Source organism: Athene noctua, chromosome 33 (genome assembly GCF_965140245.1).
Source record: "Athene noctua chromosome 33, bAthNoc1.hap1.1, whole genome shotgun sequence".
Classification (NCBI taxonomy): Eukaryota; Metazoa; Chordata; class Aves; order Strigiformes; family Strigidae; genus Athene; species Athene noctua.
In genome coordinates, this window is record NC_134069.1 from 686636 (window position 1) to 705281 (window position 18646).

The window sequence follows — 18646 nt, forward strand, 5'->3', positions numbered from 1 at the left end:
GTTGACGGTGGCCTTGGGGACATCGGGTAGATGGTGGCACCAGGAGGTGACAAGACGATGTGGGCCCAGTGGTGACATGGGGTTGATGGTGGCCTTGGGGACATCGGGTAGATGGTGGCACCAGGAGGTGACATGGGGCCAATGGTGACATTGGGTTGATGGTGGCCTTGGGGACATCGGGCAGATGGTGGCACCGGGAGGTGACATGGGGCCAACGGTGACATTGGGTTGATGGTGGCCTTGAGGACATCGGGTAGATGGTGGCACCAGGAGGTGACAAGATGACGTGGGCCCAGTGGTGACATGGGGTTGATGGTGGCCTTGGGGACAATGTGGTGCTGACGGTGACACCATCAGGGGACAAGGTGACATCACAGCCGACATCCCCATGTCCCCAGTGACATGGTGGCTCGTGCCACCATGTCCCTCAGGCACGGAGGTCAACAGTGATGTGGTGACTGATGTCCCCATGTCCCCAAGGTGCCCACAGCCCTGGGGACCTGGTGGCCCCTGTCCCCATGTCCCTTCGGCATCCAGGTGTACGATGACCTGGTGACTGATGTCCCCATGTCCCTCCGGTGCCACGTCCGTGGTGAAGTGACAGCTGATGTCCCCATGTCCCTCCGGTGCCACGTCCCCGGTGACGTGACAGCTGATGTCCCCATGTCCCTCAGGTGCCACGTCCCCGGTGATGTGACAGCTGGTGTCCCCAAGTCCTCCATCCCCTCAATGACATGATGTCCCCCAGGTGACAGGTCCACGATGACATCCCGCTTGACGTCCCCATGTCCCTCAGACCCCCAACTCCACGGTGACACGATGACCAACATCCCCACATCCCGGTGCCAGACGACATTTGACGTGTCCCCCCGTGTCCCCATCCGTTCCCAGATCCACGATGACATCACGGCCGATGTCCCCACATCCTTCAGCCACCGCGGTGACATCCGACGTCCCCACGATGACGTGACGCTCGATGGCCCTCCCGTCCCGTCGCAACGGTCCCTCAAGACCCCAAGTCGACGGTGACGTGCCGGTAGATTTGGGTGGCCCCTTTGAAACTGGAGGCCACCAAAAAGTGACGGTGACCCACGGAGAGGGGGGCAAAGGCGCGTGGCGTGGGGGCCAGCAGCTCCTGGATGGGCTCCAGGTGGCCACCGGGCCCGAGGCGGTAGACACGGCTCGGGGCGTAGTCGTTGCCCAAGATGACGTAACGTTGTCCGGCCAATGCCAACGGTTGGAAGACCAATGAGCCCCGCGCCGGGACCTGCTGCACCTCCCGGAACATGGAACCCTCCCAGCGCATCACCTGGGAGCAAAGGATCATGGGAAGGGTTGGGTTGGGTGGTGGGTGTCGTGGGAAGGGTTGGGTTGGGTGGTGGGTGTTGTGGGAAGGGTTGGGTTGGGTGGGGGGTGTCGTGGGAAGGGTTGGGTTGGGTGGTGGGTGTCATGGGAAGGGTTGGGTTGGGTGGTGGGTGTCGTGGGAAGGGTTGGGTTGGGTGGTGGGCGTCATGGGAAGGGTTGGGTTGGGTGGGGGGTGTCGTGGGAAGGGTTGGGTTGGGTGGTGGGTGTCATGGGAAGGGTTGGGTTGGGTGGTGGGTGTCATGGGAAGGGTTGGGTTGGGTGGGGGGTGTCGTGGGAAGGGTTGGGTTGGGTGGTGGGTGTCGTGGGAAGGGTTGGGTTGGGTGGGGGGTGTCGTGGGAAGGGTTGGGTTGGGTGGTGGGTGTCATGGGAAGGGTTAGGTGGGTGGGGGGCGTCATGGGAAGGGTTGGGTTGGGTGGGGGGCGTCATGGGAAGGGTTGGGTTGGGTGGTGGGCGTCATGGGAAGGGTTGGGTTGGGTGGTGGGCGTCATGGGAAGGGTTGGGTTGGGTGGTGGGCGTCATGGGAAGGGTTGGGTTGGGTGGTGGGCGTCATGGGAAGGGTTGGGTTGGGTGGTGGGCGTCATGGGAAGGGTTGGGTTGGGTGGGGGGTGTCGTGGGAAGGGTTGGGTTGGGTGGTGGGTGTCATGGGAAGGGTTGGGTTGGGTGGGGGGTGTCATGGGAAGGGTTGGGTTGGGTGGTGGGCGTCATGGGAAGGGTTGGGTTGGGTGGTGGGCGTCATGGGAAGGGTTGGGTTGGGTGGTGGGCGTCATGGGAAGGGTTGGGTTGGGTGGGGGGTGTCATGGGAAGGGTTGGGTTGGGTGGTGGGTGTCGTGGGAAGGGTTGGGTTGGGTGGTGGGTGTCGTGGGAAGGGTTGGGTTGGGTGGGGGGTGTCATGGGAAGGGTTGGGTTGGGTGGTGGGTGTCGTGGGAAGGGTTGGGTTGGGTGGGGGGTGTCGTGGGAAGGGTTGGGTTGGGTGGTGGGTGTCATGGGAAGGGTTAGGTGGGTGGTGGGTGTCATGGGAAGGGTTGGGTTGGGTGGGGGGCGTCATGGGAAGGGTTGGGTTGGGTGGTGGGCGTCATGGGAAGGGTTGGGTTGGGTGGTGGGCGTCATGGGAAGGGTTGGGTTGGGTGGTGGGCGTCATGGGAAGGGTTGGGTTGGGTGGTGGGTGTCGTGGGAAGGGTTGGGTTGGGTGGTGGGTGTCGTGGGAAGGGTTGGGTTGGGTGGTGGGCGTCATGGGAAGGGTTGGGTGGGTGGGGGGTGTCGTGGGAAGGGTTGGGTTGGGTGGGGGGTGTCGTGGGAAGGGTTGGGTTGGGTGGGGGGTGTCGTGGGAAGGGTTGGGTTGGGTGGTGGGTGTCATGGGAAGGGCTGCATGAGGCCAAGAGCATCATGGGAAGGGTGGATATGGGCAGCGTAAACAAGTGATGGAGACGGACCCCTTGGACACGTGATCCTGATGGCCCCCCACGACCATGTGACGGGGATGGAACCCCATGGACCCCCCAGTGCTGGTGGCCCCCCATGGACACATGACGACCCCCAAGGACCCCCCAATGCTGGTGGCCCCCCATGACCACATGACGACCCCCAAGGACCCCCCCAATGCTGGTGGCCCCCCACGACCACACGATGTTGATGTCCCCCCATGACCACATGACGACCCCCATAGCCCCCCCCCCCAATGCTGATGGCCCCCCATGACCACATGACGGCCCCCAAGGACCCCCCAGTGCTAGTGGCCCCCCATGACCACATGACGGCCCCCAAGGACCCCCCCAATGCTGGTGGCCCCCCATGACCACATGACGGCCCCCAAGGACCCCCCTAATGCTGGTGGCCCCCCATGACCACATGACGGCCCCCAGGGACCCCCCCAATGCTGGTGGCCCCCCATGACCACATGATGGCCCCCAAGGACCCCCCAATGCTGGTGGCCCCCCATGACCACATGACGGCCCCCAGGGACCCCCCCAATGCTGGTGGCCCCCCATGACCACATGACGGCCCCCAAGGACCCCCCCAATGCTGGTGGCCCCCCATGACCACATGATGGCCCCCAAGGACCCCCCAGTGCTAGTGGCCCCCCATGACCACAAGATGTTGATGTCCCCCCATGACCACACGATGGCCCCCAAGGACCCCCCAGTGCTGGTGGCCCCCCATGACCACATGACGACCCCCATAGCCCCCCCCAATGCTGGTGGCCCCCCATGACCACATGACGACCCCCAAGGACCCCCCCAATGCTGATGGCCCCCCATGACCACAAGATGTTGATGGCCCCCCATGACCACATGACGGCCCCCAAGGACCCCCCAGTGCTGGTGGCCCCCCATGACCACATGACGACCCCCATAGCCCCCCCCCCCCCAGTGCTAGTGGCCCCCCACGACCACAAGATGTTGATGTCCCCCCACGACCACACGACGACCCCCATAGCCCCCCTCCCCAAGCTGGTGGCCCCCCACAACCACGTCCTAGCCTCCAGACGTGCCCCGCCCGGCCCCGCCCTCACCTTGGCGTCCCCCAGGAAGCGGGTGAGGCAGAGGAAGACGTGGCCCCGCAGGCGGAAGTGCTTGGCGGCGTAGACGTCGGGCACGTGGGGGATGTCGGTGTGGGGCGCGAAGGCCGCCCCGCTCCACCGGTAGACCAGCGGCCTCCTCGTGCCGCTGCAGACCACCAAGGCCGGCCGCCCCCCCAGCTCCAGGAACTCCAGGTGGGTGTCGCGGTGCCACGGCCGGAGGGCTTGGTGGGGGTAGAAGCCACGCCCCCCCCACCGGAACAGGGTGCTGGTGCCCCCCTTGGAGCTGTCGGCCACCCCCAGGTACCAGTGGCCACCGAGACGGGCGCTGGCCACCGCGTGGGGTCGACGTAACCGACCGCTGCCCAGGGCTTGCAACCGGACGAAACGGCTACCGGGGCCGCCTGCCCGCCGCCACACGGCCGAGCCCCCGCCCAGTTGGGCCACCACCACCACCAAGGCCCCTCCCAGCTGCAGGGGGTGACAGGCCACCGGGGACGAGCCTGCGGGGACAAGGACACGGGTGACGGTTTGGGGGGGCGCGGGGGGGTGTCGGGGACAAGGCGATGGAGGCGACTCGTTGGGGACGTTGGGGTTGGGGTGGCGGCGGTGACACTATGGGGACATCGGGGATGTTGGGGTGATGGCGGTGACCCTTGGGGACATTGGGGTGATGGGGACAACTTTGGGGACATCAGGGACACTGGGGATGTCTCTATGGGGACACTGGGGACATTGGGGATTGGGGTGGTAGCGGTGACACTATGGGGACATTGGGGTGATGGGGACAACTTTGGGGACATCAGGGACACTGGGGATGTCTCTATGGGGACATCGGGGACATCGGGGTGATGGGGACAAGTCTATGGGGACATTGGGGACATTGGGGTGGTGGGGACGAGTCTATGGGGACACTGGGGACATTGGGGATTGGGGTGGTGGCGGTGACACTATGGGGACATTGGGGTGATGGGGACAACTTTGGGGACATCAGGGACACTGGGGATGTCTCTATGGGGACATCGGGGACATCGGGGTGGTGGGGACAAGTCTATGGGGACATTGGGGACATTGGGGTGGTGGGGACGAGTCTATGGGGACATTGGGGACGTTGGGATTGGGGTGGTGGCGGTGACACTATGGGGACATCGGGGATGTTGGGGTGATGGCGGTGACCCTTGGGGACATTGGGGTGATGGGGACAAGTCTATGAGGACATCAGGGACACTGGGGATGTCTCTATGGGGACACTGGGGACATTGGGGTGATGGGGACAACTTTGGGACATGAGGGACATTGGGGTGATGGCGGTGACCCTATGGGGACACTGGGGTGATGGGGACAACTTTGGGGACATGGGGGACGTTTGGGTGATGGCGGTGACCCTTGGGGACATTGGGGTGATGGGGATAACTTTGGGGACATCAGGGACACTGGGGATGTCTCTATGGGGACATCGGGGACATCGGGGTGATGGGGACAAGTCTATGGGGACATTGGGGACATTGGGATTGGGGTGGCGGCGGTGACACTATGGGGACATCGGGGATGTTGGGGTGATGGCGGTGACCCTTGGGGACATTGGGGTGATGGGGACAACTTTGGGGACATCAGGGACACTGGGGATGTCTCTGTGGGGACACTGGGGACATTGGGGTCACAGTGATGACCCTGTGGGGACACTGGGGATGTTGGGGTGATGGGGAGCCCATTTTTGAGGCCCCAAGGCCATTTTTGGGGTCCCCCTGACCATTTTGGGGGTCATTCAGACCATTTTTGGGGTCTCTCAGACCATTTTGGGGCTGTTACCGTGGGTTTTGGGGTCCCCCAGGGCATTTTTTGCTGTTTTTTGTGCCATTTTTGAGGTCCTCCAGCCCATTTTTAAGGTCCTCCAGCCCATTTTTGAGGTCCTCCAGGCCATTTTTGGGGGGCCATGGCCATTTTGGGGGTCATTCAGACCATTTTTGGGGTCCCTCGGGCCAATTTTCGACTTTTACCGTGGGTTTTGGGGTCCCCCAGGGCATTTTTTGCTGGATTTTGTGCCATTTTTAAGGTCCTCCAGCCCATTTTTGAGGTCCCTCACACCATTTTTGGGGCCCCCAATCCATTTTTGGGGTCCCCCTGACCATTTTGGGGGTCATTCAGACCATTTTTGGGGTCTCTCAGACCATTTTGGGGCTGTTACCGTGGGTTTTGGGGTCCCCCAGGGCATTTTTTCCTGTTTTTTGTGCCATTTTTGAGGTCCTCCAGCCCATTTTTAAGGTCCTCCAGCCCATTTTTGGGGCCCCCCTGGCCATTTTGGGGATCATTCAGACCATTTTTGGGGTCTCTCAGACCATTTTGGGGCTGTTACCGTGGGTTTTGGGGTCCCCCAGGGCATTTTTTGCTGTTTTTTGTGCCATTTTTGAGGTCCTCCAGCCCATTTTTAAGGTCCTCCAGCCCATTTTTAAGGTCCTCCAGGCCATTTTTGAGGTCCTCCAGCCCATTTCTGAGGTCCCTCACGCCATTTTTGGGGCCCCCCAGTCCATTTTTGGGGTCCCCATGGCCATTTTTGAGGTCATCCGGACCATTTTGAGGGCCCCCTCGGGATATTTTTTTGCCGCTCTTCGTTTTTGACGTCCCTCAAGGCCGTTTTTGAGGCCCCTCAGCCCGTTCTTCCACCCCTCCCTGACCATTTTTGGGGATCCCTCCAGATCTTTTTCGGGGTTCCTCCTCACCAGGATGGGTTTTGGGGTGCCGGGACTCACCGTTGATGATGGTGGGGGCCCGGAAGCGTCCGGCCAACTGGTCCCACTCCAGGAGGGCGCAGGCACCGGCGAAGGGCTGGGCCAGGGCCACCCCTGGGTGCCCCCCCAGGGCGAAGGGCTCGGCCGCCAGCGAGGAGAAGGGCAGCGACTGGAAGGGTCGCAGTTCTGGGGGACCCCCCCCCCGACACCCCATTAGCTCCCGGATGGGTCCCCACGCTGACACCCCCATATAGACACAGAATGGGGGACCCGGGCGTGCAGGATTGGGGGGACACAGGGATTTGGGATTGGGGGGGGACCCGGGTTTTCAGGATTGGGGGGGCCCCGGTGTTTGGGATTGGGGGGACCCACACGTCTGGGATTTGGGGGGGACCCCTGTGTCCGGGATTTGGGGGGACCCCGCTGTTTGGGACTGGGGGGGGACCCGGGATTTGGGGATTTGGGGGGACCCCTCTGTCCAGGATTGGGGGGACACAGGGATTTGGGATTGGGGGGGGACCCGGGTTTTCAGGATTGGGGGGGCCCCGGTGTTTGGGATTGGGGGGACCCACACATCTGGGATTTGGGGGGACCCCTGTGTCCGGGATTTGGGGGGACCCACACATCTGAGATTTGGGGGGGCCCCTGTGTCCGGGATTTGGGGGGACCCACACATCTGGGATTTGGGGGGACCCCTGTGTCCGGGATTTGGGGGGACCCACACATCTGGGATTTGGGGGGACCCCTGTGTCCGGGATTTGGGGGGACCCAAGTGTCCAGGATTGGGGGAACCCAGTCTTCCAGGACTGGGGGGGACCCATGTGCTTGGAATTGGGGGGGACCCGGGCCTCTGGGATTTGGGGGGACCCCTGTGTCTGCGATTGGGGGTCCCAGGTGTCCAGAATGAGGGGACCCCGGTGTTTGGGATTGGGGGGGACCCGGGTTTTCAGGATTGGGGGGGCCCCGGTGCTTGGGATTGGGGGGACCCACACGTCTGGGATTTGGGGGGGACCCCTGTGTCCGGGATTTGGGGGGACCCCGCTGTTTGGGACTGGGGGGGGACCCGGGATTTGGGGATTTGGGGGGGCCCCTGTGTCCGGGACTGGGGTGACGCCGGGATTTGGGGCTGGGGGGGGGGCCCCAAACACTTGGGATTGGGGGGGACGCAGGTTCCCAGGTTTGGGGGGGACCCCCAGGCACGGGGGGCGCAGGGGGCGGGGCCGTACCGGAGCCGAGGCAGTGGAAGTCCCGAGGCTGGAGCTGGGCCAATGGGGTGCCCTGATGTTGGGGGGGCCCCCGGCAGCGCCCCGCTTCGGCGGGGGGGGTGGCGCTGCCCAGCCAGGCCACCAGCCAGCGCAGGCGACAGTCGCACTGGAAGGGGTTTCCCCGCAGGTCCCTGTCCCCCCCCCAGACCCCCCCTCAGCCCCGTGGCACACCCGCGGCCCCCCCAGTGTCCCCTCCCCGCCCCTCCGTGTCCCCGCGGCCCTCCCAGTCCATCCCAGTGCTTCCCAGTAAAGCTCTGTGCCCAGCCCAGTGACAGACAGTCCCTGTGTGTCCCCCGCCGTGTCCCCCACATCCTCTTGGGACCCCCCCCCCCCCCGCCATGTCCCCTGGTGTGTCCCCCCCGTCCCTGTGTGTCCCCCCTGTCCCCCATCTGTGTCCTGATGTCCCCCTGTGTGTCCCCATGTCCTCCATGTCCCCCATGTGTCCCCCCGTCCCAATGTCCCCAGTGTGTCCCCGATGTCCCCCATCTGTGTCCCCATGTGTCCCCATGTCCTCCATGTCCCCCCCTGTGTCCCACATGTCCCACATCTGTCCCCCCCTGTCCCAATGTCCCCAGTGTGTCCCCATGTCCCCCATTTGTGTCCCCATGTCCCCCCGTGTGTCCCCATTGTCCCCCACATCCCTCTGTGTCCCCCATGTCCCCCGATGTCCCCCCATGTGTGTCCTGATGTCCCCTATTTGTGTCCCCACATCCCCCTGTGTGTCCCCATGTCCTCCATGTCCCCCCCCGTGTCCCACATGTCCCCCATCTGTCCCTCCATGTCCCAATGTCCCCAGTGTGTCCCCCATGTCCCTTTGTCCCCCCGTGTGTCCCCATGTCCCCCATTTGTGTCCCCATGTCCCCCCGTGTGTCCCCATTGTCCCCCACATCCCTCTGTGTCCCCAATGTCCCCCAATGTCCCCATCTGTGTCCCCAAGTCCCTCATCTGTGTCCCCACATCCCCCTGTGTGTCCCCATTGTCCCCCACATCCCTCTGTGTCCTCGATGTCCCCATCTGTGTCCCCATGTCCCCCCATGTGTCCCCATGTCCTCCATGTCCCCCCCCGTGTCCCACATGTCCCCTATCTGTCCCCCCGTCCCAATGTCCCCAGTGTGTCCCCATGTCCCCCATTTGTGTCCCCATGTCCCCCCGTGTGTCGCCATGTCCCCCACATCCCTCTGTGTCCCCGATGTCCCCCGATGTCCCCATCTGTGTCCCCATGTCCCCCATCTGTGTCCCCATGTCCCCCCATGTGTCCCCATGTCCCCCCGTGTGTCCCCATGTCCTCCATGTCCCCCCCTGTGTCCCACATGTCCCCCATCTGTCCCTCCGTGTCCCAATGTCCCCAGTGTGTCCCCCATGTCCCTTTGTCCCCCGTGTGTCCCCATGTCCCCATCTGTGTCCCCATGTCCCCTATTTGTGTCCCCATGTCCCCCCATGTGTCCCCATGTCCCCCCGTGTGTTCCCATGTCCCCCACATCCCTCTGTGTCCCCGATGTCCCCCCATGTCCCCCATCTGTGTCCTGATGTCCCCCTGTGTGTCCCCATGTCCTCCATGTCCCATCCTGTGTTCCAAATGTCCCCCATCTGTCCCTTCATGTCCCAATGTCCCCAGTGTGTCCCCGGTGTCCCCCATCTGTGTCCCCATGTCCCCCATTTGTGTCCCCATGTCCCCCCGTGTGTCCCCATTGTCCCCCACATCCCTCTGTGTCCCCGATGTCCCCTGATGTCCCCCATGTGTGTCCTGATGTCCCCCTGTGTGTCCCCATGTCCCCCTGTGTGTCCCCATGTCCTCCATGTCCCCCCCTGTGTCCCACATGTCCCCCCATGTCCCCCATCTGTCCCTCCATGTCCCAATGTCCCCGGTGTGTCCCCCATCTATGTCCCTTTGTCCCCCCGTGTGTCCCCATGTGTCCCCATGTCCCCCCACGTGTCCTTCAATGTCCCCCCCCAGTGTGTCCCACATGTCCCCCGACATCCCCACGTCCCTCATGTCCCCCCACATGCCCCCGTGTCCCCAGGATGTCCCCTCCCCGCCATGTCCCCATGTCACCCACAGCTGAGTCAGCGTCTCCAGCCCCTGGAAGAGGCCCCGGGGCAGCGTCTCCAGGCGGTTGTTGGCCAGGCTCCTGTGGGGACACGGGGACACGGGGACACGGGGACATGGGGACACCAGGCCCAGGGGGTGGGGGGGCCCAGAGGGGGCCCCCAAGCTGTCCCCAGTGTCCCCAAGGTGTCCCAGCACTGCCCCCAGGGGTGCCCCAGGATCTCCCCAGTATCCCCAGCAGCCTCCAGTGTCCCCAGGGTGTCCCCAAGGGCACCTCCAGTGTCCCCAGGGTGTTCCCAGAGTGTCCCCAGTGTCCCCAAGGGCACCTCCAGTGTCCCCAGGGTGTTCCCAGAGTGTCCCCAGTGTCCCCAAGGGCACCTCCAGTGTCCCCAGGGTGTTCCCAGAGTGTCCCCAGTGTCCCCAAGGGCACCTCCAGTGTCCCCAGGGTGTTCCCAGAGTGTCCCTGGTGTCCCCAAGGACACCTGCAGTGTCCCCAGGGTGTTCCCAGAGTGTCCCTGGTGTCCCCAAGGGCACCTCCAGTGTCCCCAGGGTGTCCCCAGTGTCCCCAGAGTGTTCCCAGAGTGTCCCTGGTGTCCCCAAGGGCATCCCCCATGTCCCCATGGTGTCCCTCGTGTCCCCAAGGGCACCTCCAGTGTCCCCAGGGTGTTCCCAGAGTGTCCCCAGTGTCCCCAAGGGCACCTCCAGTGTCCCCAGGGTGTTCCCAGAGTGTCCCCAGTGTCCCCAAGGACACCTGCAGTGTCCCCAGGGTGTCCCCAGGGTGTTCCCAGAGTGTCCCCGGTGTCCCCAAGGGCACCTGCAGTGTCCCCAGGGTGTTCCCAGAGTATCCCTGGTGTCCCCAAGGGCACCTCCAGTGTCCCCAGGGTGTCCCCAGTGTCCCCAGAGTGTTCCCAGAGTGTCCCTGGTGTCCCCAAGGGCATCCCCCATGTCCCCATGGTGTCCCTCGTGTCCCCAAGGGCATCCCCAGTGTCCCCAGGGTGTTCCCAGAGTGTCCCCAGTGTCCCCAAGGGCACCTCCAGTGTCCCCAGGGTGTTCCCAGTGTGTCCTCAGTGTCCCCAAGGGCATCCCCAGTGTCCCCAGGGTGTTCCCAGTGTGTCCTCAGTGTCCCCAAGGGCATCCCCAGTGTCCCCAAGGGTATCCCCAGGGTGTTCCCAGTGTCCCCAAGGGCACCCCCAGTGTCCCCTAGGGTGTCTAAAGGGTGTCCCCGGTGTCCCCATGTGTCCCAGCGGTGTCCCCAGGGTATTCCCAGTGTCCCCAAGGGCATCTCCAGTGTCCCCAGGGGCATGCCCAGTGTCCCCAGCGTGTCCCCAGCGTGTCCCCAGGGTGTCCCCATGTCACTCACAGGTAGAGCAGACCCCGGAGCCCCCGCAGCGCCGTGGGGGCGATTGTCCCCACGTCATTGTCCTCGATGAACCTGGGGACACCGGCACCGCTGGGACCCCTAGTGTCCCCCCCCAGTACATCCCAGTTCCCCCCAGTACCTCCCATGTCCTCCCCAGTCTCCCCATGGGTCTCCCAGCACACCCCAGTGCCCCCTGGTGTCCCTCCCAGTCACACTAGGGCCTTCCAGTAAAGCCCAGTGCCCCCCCCCCCCCCCCCAATTCCCCACAGTCCCTCCCCAGTGCCTCCCAATACAGCCCAGTGCCTCCCAGTGCCTATCCAGTGCCTCCCAGTGCCTCCAGTGCCCATCCAGTCCCTCCCCAGTGCCTCCCAATACAGCCCAGTGCCTCCCAGTGCCTATCCAGTGCCTCCCAGTGCCTCCAGTGCCCATCCAGTCCCTCCCCAGTGCCTCCCAATACAGCCCAGTGCCTCCCAGTGCCTATCCAGTGCCTCCCAGTGCCTCCAGTGCCCATCCAGTCCCTCCCCAGTGCCTCCCAATACAGCCCAGTGCCTCCCAGTGCCTATCCAGTGCCTCCCAGTGCCTCCAGTGCCCATCCAGTCCCTCCCCAGTGCCTCCCAATACAGCCCAGTGCCTCCCAGTGTCTATCCAGTGCCTCCCAGTGCCTCCAGTGCCCATCCAGTCCCTCCCCAGTGCCTCCCAATACAGCCCAGTGCCTCCCAGTGCCTATCCAGTGCCTCCCAGTGCCTCCAGTGCCCATCCAGTACCTCCCCAGTGCCTCCCAATACAGCCCAGTGCCTCCCAGTGCCTATCCAGTGCCTCCCAGTGCCTCCAGTGCCCATCCAGTCCCTCCCCAGTGCCTCCCAATACAGCCCAGTGCCTCCCAGTGCCTATCCAGTGCCTCCCAATACAGCCCAGTGCCTCCCAATACAGCCCAGTGCCCCCCCCCAGTGCCTCTCCAGTGCACCCAGTGCCTCCCAGCACCCACCCAGTCCCTTCCCAGTGCTTCTCAGCACAGCCCAGTTCCCCCCAGTCCCTCCCTCATGCCTTCCCATCCCCTCCCAGTCCAACCCAGTGCCCCCCCAGTACCACTCACAAGTATTCCAGCAGCACCAGCCCAGTGAAGGCCCCGTCCCCAATGGTCCCCAAGCGCCCGGCGGTGACCAACCTGTGGGGACACACCACTGTCACCCCTGGGGACACCCCAGGGACACCCCACAGCCACCCCCAGGGACACTCTGGAGACTCTCAGGGGGACTTTGGGGACACTTCAGGGGCCTTGGGGACCACCCGGGGACATCAGGGACATCCTGGGGACATTGGGGACACTTTGGGGACCTTCGGGACAGCCTGGGGACACTCAGTGGGCCTTGGGGACACTTCGGGGACCTTGGGGACAGCCTGGGGACACCATAGGGACTGTGGGGGACGCCCTGAGGGACACTTTGGGGACCTTGGGGGCCACCCTTGGGGACCTCAGGGCTACCCTGGGGCCTTAAGGTCACCCTTGGGGCCACCCCGGGGACCTTGGGGACACCGTGGGGACCCTGGGGACACACAAGGGGACATGCTGGGGTTGGCTTGGGGATCTTGGGGACACCATGGGGACCCTGGGGACACATTGGGGACATGTTGGGGACACGTTGGGGACCTTGAGGACATACTGGGGGTGGCATGGGGACCCTGGGGACACATTGGGGACACATTAAGGACCTTGGGGACACGTTGGAGACACGTTGGGGACCTTGGGGACATGCTGGGGACACGTTGGGCATGGTGTGGGGACCTTGGGGACACCAAGGCGACACTGTGGGGACCCTGGGGACACATTGGGGACACGTTGGGGACACGTTGGGGACCTTGGGGACATACTGGGGGTGGCATGGGGACCCTGGGGACACCTTGGGGACCTTGGGGACACTTTGGGGACACGTTGGGGACACATTGGGGACCTTGAGGACATACTGGGGGTGGCATGGGGATCCTGGGGACACATGGGGGACACATTGGGGACACTGTGGGGGTACATTGGGGACACATCGGGGACCTTGGGGACATGCTGGGGGTGGTGTGGAGACTTGAGGACACCGAGGTGACACCATGGGGACCCTGGGGACACATTGGGGACCTTGGGGACACTTTGGGGACACGTTGGGGACACGTTGGGGACCTTGAGGACATACTGGGGGTGGCATGGGGACCCTGGGGACACATGGGGGACACATTGGGGACACTGTGGGGGTACATTGGGGACACATTGGGGACCTTGGGGACATGCTGGGGGTGGTGTGGAGACTTGGGGACACCGAGGTGACACCATGGGGACCCTGGGGACACATTGGGGACACGTTGGGGACACGTTGGGGACCTTGAGGACATACTGGGGGTGGCATGGGGACCCTGGGGACACATTGGGGACACATTAAGGACCTTGGGGACACATTGGGGACCTTGGGGACATGCTGGGGACACGTTGGGCATGGTGTGGGGACCTTGGGGACACCAAGGCGACACTGTGGGGACCCTGGGGACACATTGGGGACACGTTGGGGACACGTTGGGGACCTTGGGGACATACTGGGGGTGGCATGGGGACCCTGGGGACACATTGGGGACCTTGGGGACATACTGGGGGTGGCATGGGGACCCTGGGGACACATTGGGGACCTTGGGGACATACTGGGGGTGGCATGGGGACCCTGGGGACACCTTGGGGACCTTGGGGACACTTTGGGGACACGTTGGGGACACATTGGGGACCTTGAGGACATACTGGGGGTGGCATGGGGATCCTGGGGACACATGGGGGACACATTAAGGACCTTGGAGACACGTTGGGGACACATTGGGGACCTTGGGGACATGCTGGGGGTGGCATGGGGACCCTGGGGACACATTGGGGACACATTGGGGACCTTGGGGACATGCTGGGGACATGTTGGGCATGGTGTGGGGACCTTGGGGACACATTGGGGACACTGTGGGGGTACATTGGGGACACATCGGGGACCTTGGGGACATGCTGGGGGTGGTGTGGAGACTTGGGGACACCGAGGTGACACCATGGGGACCCTGGGGACACATTGGGGACACCTTGGGGACACGTTGGGGACATTGGGGACACGTTGGGGACCTTACAGCAGCTGCAGGGCCGGGGTGTCACGGAAGCTGCCCTCGCCCAGGACATCGATGTGCCACCGCACCAGGGACCTGCACAAACGGGGTTAAACTGGGCCAAACTGGGAGGGAGGAGGTGTCAAACTGGGCTGAACTGGGACGAGAGAGTCCTCAACTGGTTTAAACTGGGAAGCAGCAGGAGCAAACTGGGCTAAACTGGGAGAAACCAGGACTAAATTGGGCTAAACTAGGACAGTGCAGTCGTGAACTGGGCTGAACTGGGCCTAACTGGGAGGAAGACAGGTGTCAAACTGGGCTAAACTGGGACAAAAGAGTCTTGAACTGGTTTAAACTGGGAGGCAGCACGAGCAAACTGGGCTAAACTGGGAGAAACCAGGACTAAATTGGGCTAAACTGGGAGGAAAACAGGTGTCAATCTGGGCTAAACTGGGCCGAACTGGGAGGATAACAGATGTCAAACTGGGCTAAACTGGGACACTCCAGTTCTGAACTGGGCTAAACTGGGAGGAAAACAGGTGTCAATCTGTGCTAAACTGGGCCGAACTGGGAGGATAACAGGTGGCAAACTGGGCAAACTGGGACAAAAGAGTCCTGAACTGGTTTAAACTGGGAGACAGCAGGAGCAAACTGGGCTAAACTGGGACACTCCAGTTCTGAACTGGGTTGAACTGGGCTAAACTGGGAGGAAAACAGGTGTCAATCTGGGCTAAACTGGGCCGAACTGGGAGGATAACAGATATCAAACTGGGCTAAACTGGGACACTCCAGTTCTGAACTGGGCTAAACTGGGAGGAAAACAGGTGTCAATCTGTGCTAAACTGGGCCGAACTGGGAGGATAACAGGTGGCAAACTGGGCTAAACTGGGACAAGAGAGTCCTGAACTGGTTTAAACTGGGAGACAGCAGGAGCAAACTGGGCTAAACTGGGACACTCCAGTTCTGAACTGGGCTAAACTGGGAGGAAAACAGGTGTCAATCTGTGCTAAACTGGGCCGAACTGGGAGGATAACAGGTGGCAAACTGGGCTAAACTGGGACAAAAGAGTCCTGAACTGGTTTAAACTGGGAGACAGCAGGAGCAAACTGGGCTAAACTGGGACACTTCAGTTCTGAACTGGGTTGAACTGGGCTAAACTGGGAGGAAAACAGGTGTCAATCTGGGCTAAACTGGGCCGAACTGGGAGGATAACAGATGTCAAACTGGGCTAAACTGGGACACTCCAGTTCTGAACTGGGCTAAACTGGGAGGAAAACAGGTGTCAATCTGTGCTAAACTGGGCCGAACTGGGAGGATAACAGGTGGCAAACTGGGCTAAACTGGGACAAAAGAGTCCTGAACTGGTTTAAACTGGGAGACAGCAGGAACAAACTGGGAGACAACAGGACTGAACCGGGCTAAACTGGGAGAAACCAAGACTAAATTGGGCTGACACACCAGTCCTGAACTGGGCTAAACTGGGAGGGAAGAGCTGTCAAACTGGGCTAAACTGGGAGGGAAGAGCTGTCAAACTGGGCTAAACTGGGACAGAAGAGTCCTGAACTGGTTTAAACTGGGAGACAGCAGAAACTGGGCTAAACTGGGAGAAACCAGCGCCATACGCCCGCCTTCCCCCCCCCCCCCCCCCCCCCACTGGTCCCAGTCCCGACCCCCCACTGGTCCCAGTCCCCCCCCATCTCCGCGCAGGGGGCGGGGCTTCCCGCGATGACGTCACCGGTGCCCATGGAGGGGCGGGGCTCAGGGGAGGGACACGGGGGGGGGGGGGGCATAAAGGGGGTTCAAGGGGGGTCCCGGGGGGGTCCCAGAGGGGGGGTCCCATGGGGGGAGGTTGGGGGGGTCCAGGGGGGTCCGATGAGGGGGGGGGGGTTCGGGGGGGGGCCCGGGGGGGGGGGGGAGCCCTTGGGGAAATGTTGGGGGGTCCCATGGGGGGCCCAAGGGGGTTTTGGGGGGGCCCTGGGGGGGGATCCCATGGGGGGGGGCCCTTGGGGGGTTTTGGGGGTTGACAAGACGGGGGGGGGGGGGTCAAGATGGGGATCCCATGGGGGGGGGGCACCAGGAGGAGGGGGGGGGTCCCCAAAATATCGGGGGGGGGGGGGTGTCACTCACAGCGTGGCCAAACGGGGGGGGAACCCCCGGGGCAGCCCCGCCCCCCCCCGGCAGAGCGCGCTCTCTCGGTCACATTCGCACCCCCCCGGGCAACCGCTGCCCCCCCGGGGGAACCCCAACCCTGCGGGGGGGGGCACCCCCAAAACTCCCCCCCCGCCCCCCGAACTCATCCCGCCACCGCCCCCCCCCGGCCCCCCCCCGCCCGTTACCAACAGCAAAACCAGCAGCAGCGGGGGGGCCCCGCGCCACCCCCCCACCCCCCCCATGGACACACCCACCCCCCCCACACCCCCCCAAAGAAGCGCCCCCCCCTCTTAAAACCGCCCCCCCCTTAAAACTGACCCCCCCAAACCAGCCCCCCCAAACCAGCCCCCCCAAATCACCCCCCGAAAACTTCCCCCCGAAAGCGCCCCCCACAATCTTCCCCCCCCAAAAAAACTCCCCCCAAGCAGCTCCCCCAACTCTGCCCCCCCCTACCTGCCCCCCCCCAAATCTGCCCCCCCCCGATCTGCCCCCCAAAACCCCCCAAAATCGCCTCCCCCCCCCCCCCCCCTTTATCCCCGCTCGGGGCTGCAGCGCGCTCGGTCGTAGCGGCGAGGGGGCGTGGCCTGGAGGCGGGGGGGCGTGGCCTGGATGCGAGGGGCGTGGTCTTGATGGGCTATCTGTATGGGGAAGGGGGCGTGGTCTGGATGTGAGGGGGCGTGGCCTTGATGGTGTCTGTATGGGGGAGGGAGGCGTGGCCTGGTGGAGGGGGCGTGGTCTTAGTGGGGTGGTTTTTGCGGGGGAGGGGGCGGGGTCTGGATGACGGTGGGCGTGGTCTGGGTGTGGGGGCGTGGCCTGGACAAAGGGGCCGCTGTTGGTCCCTGGCCCGAGGCCGAGGGAGGGACAGAGGGAGCTTGTCTGGGGGGGGTTACTGGGGGGTACTGGGGAGCGACTGGGGGGCACTGGGGGGGTGTGGGGGGTTACTGGGGGGCACTGGGAGGGTATGGGGAGTTACTGGGGGGCACTGGGAGGTGCTGGGGGGCACTGGGGGGTGCGGGGGGGTTACTGGGGGGCACTGGGAGGTGCTGGGGGGCACTGGGGGGTGCGGGGGGGTTACTGGGGGGTACTGGGAGGTGCTGGGGGGCACTGGGGGGTGTGGGGGGGTTACTGGGGGGTACTGGGAGGTGCTGGGGGGCACTGGGGGGTGTGGGGGGGTTACTGGGGGGTACTGGGGAGCGACTGGGAGGCACTGGGAGGGTATGGGGGGTTACTGGGGGGCACTGGGAGGTGCTGGGGGCCACTGGAGGGTATGGGGGTGTTACTGGGGGGCACTGGGGGGGTTACTGGGGGGCACTGGGAGGGTGTGGGGGGGTTACTGGGGGGCACTGGCAGGTACTGGGGGGCACTGGAGGGTATGGGGGGCACTGGGGGGTGTGGGGGGGTTACTGGGGGGTACTGGGGAGTGACTGGGAGGCACTGGGAGGGTATGGGGGGGTTACTGGGGGGCACTGGGGGGGTCTGGGGGGGTTACTGGGGGGTACTGGGGAGCGACTGGGAGGCACTGGGGTGGTATGGGGGGTTACTGGGGGGCACTGGGAGGTGCTGGGGGCCACTGGAGGGTATGGGGGTGTTACTGGGGGGCACTGGGGGGGTTACTGGGGGGCACTGGGGGGTGTGGGGGGGTTACTGGGGGGTACTGGGGAGTGACTGGGAGGCACTGGGAGGGTATGGGGGGGGTTACTGGGGGGTACTGGGGAGCGACTGGGAGGCACTGGGGTGGTGTGGGGGGTTACTGGGGGGCACTGGGAGTTGCTGGGGGGCACTGGGGGGTGTGGGGAGGTTACTGGGGGGTACTGGGGAGCGACTGGGAGGCACTGGGGGGTGTGGGGGGGTTACTGGGGGGTACTGGGGAGCAACTGGGAGGAATTGGGGGTGTGGGCGGTTACTGGGAGTTACTGGGGGGAAATGGGTGGGTTACTGGGGGCACTGGGAGGTACTGGGGGGCATTGGGGGGGGTCTGGGGGGGTTACTGGGGGCTGCTGGGGTGTTACTGGGAGGCACTGGGAGTTACTGGTGTTACAGGGAGTGTCACTGGGAGTTACTGGTAGGCACTGGGTTACTGGGGTGTTACTGGAGCTGTCACTGGGA

At 64.0% G+C, this 18646-nt stretch overlaps 1 protein-coding gene across 1 annotated transcript in view; it reads right to left on the reverse strand.

Moving 5' to 3' along the window:
* LGI4 (leucine rich repeat LGI family member 4) overlaps positions 1–18646 on the reverse strand; it is a 22074-nt gene continuing 3428 nt past the window's right edge. Inside the window, exons 2-10 of the mRNA XM_074930324.1 lie at positions 16517–16637; positions 14414–14485; positions 12372–12443; positions 11279–11350; positions 9929–10000; positions 7833–8002; positions 6628–6792; positions 3875–4383; positions 1–1309 (exon numbers count right to left, since the gene is read on the reverse strand). Of these exons, the coding sequence (XP_074786425.1) occupies positions 1007–1309; positions 3875–4383; positions 6628–6792; positions 7833–8002; positions 9929–10000; positions 11279–11350; positions 12372–12443; positions 14414–14485; positions 16517–16637 (1556 nt within the window). The 3' untranslated portion in view covers positions 1–1006. The remainder of the gene's footprint in view (positions 1310–3874; positions 4384–6627; positions 6793–7832; positions 8003–9928; positions 10001–11278; positions 11351–12371; positions 12444–14413; positions 14486–16516; positions 16638–18646) is intronic.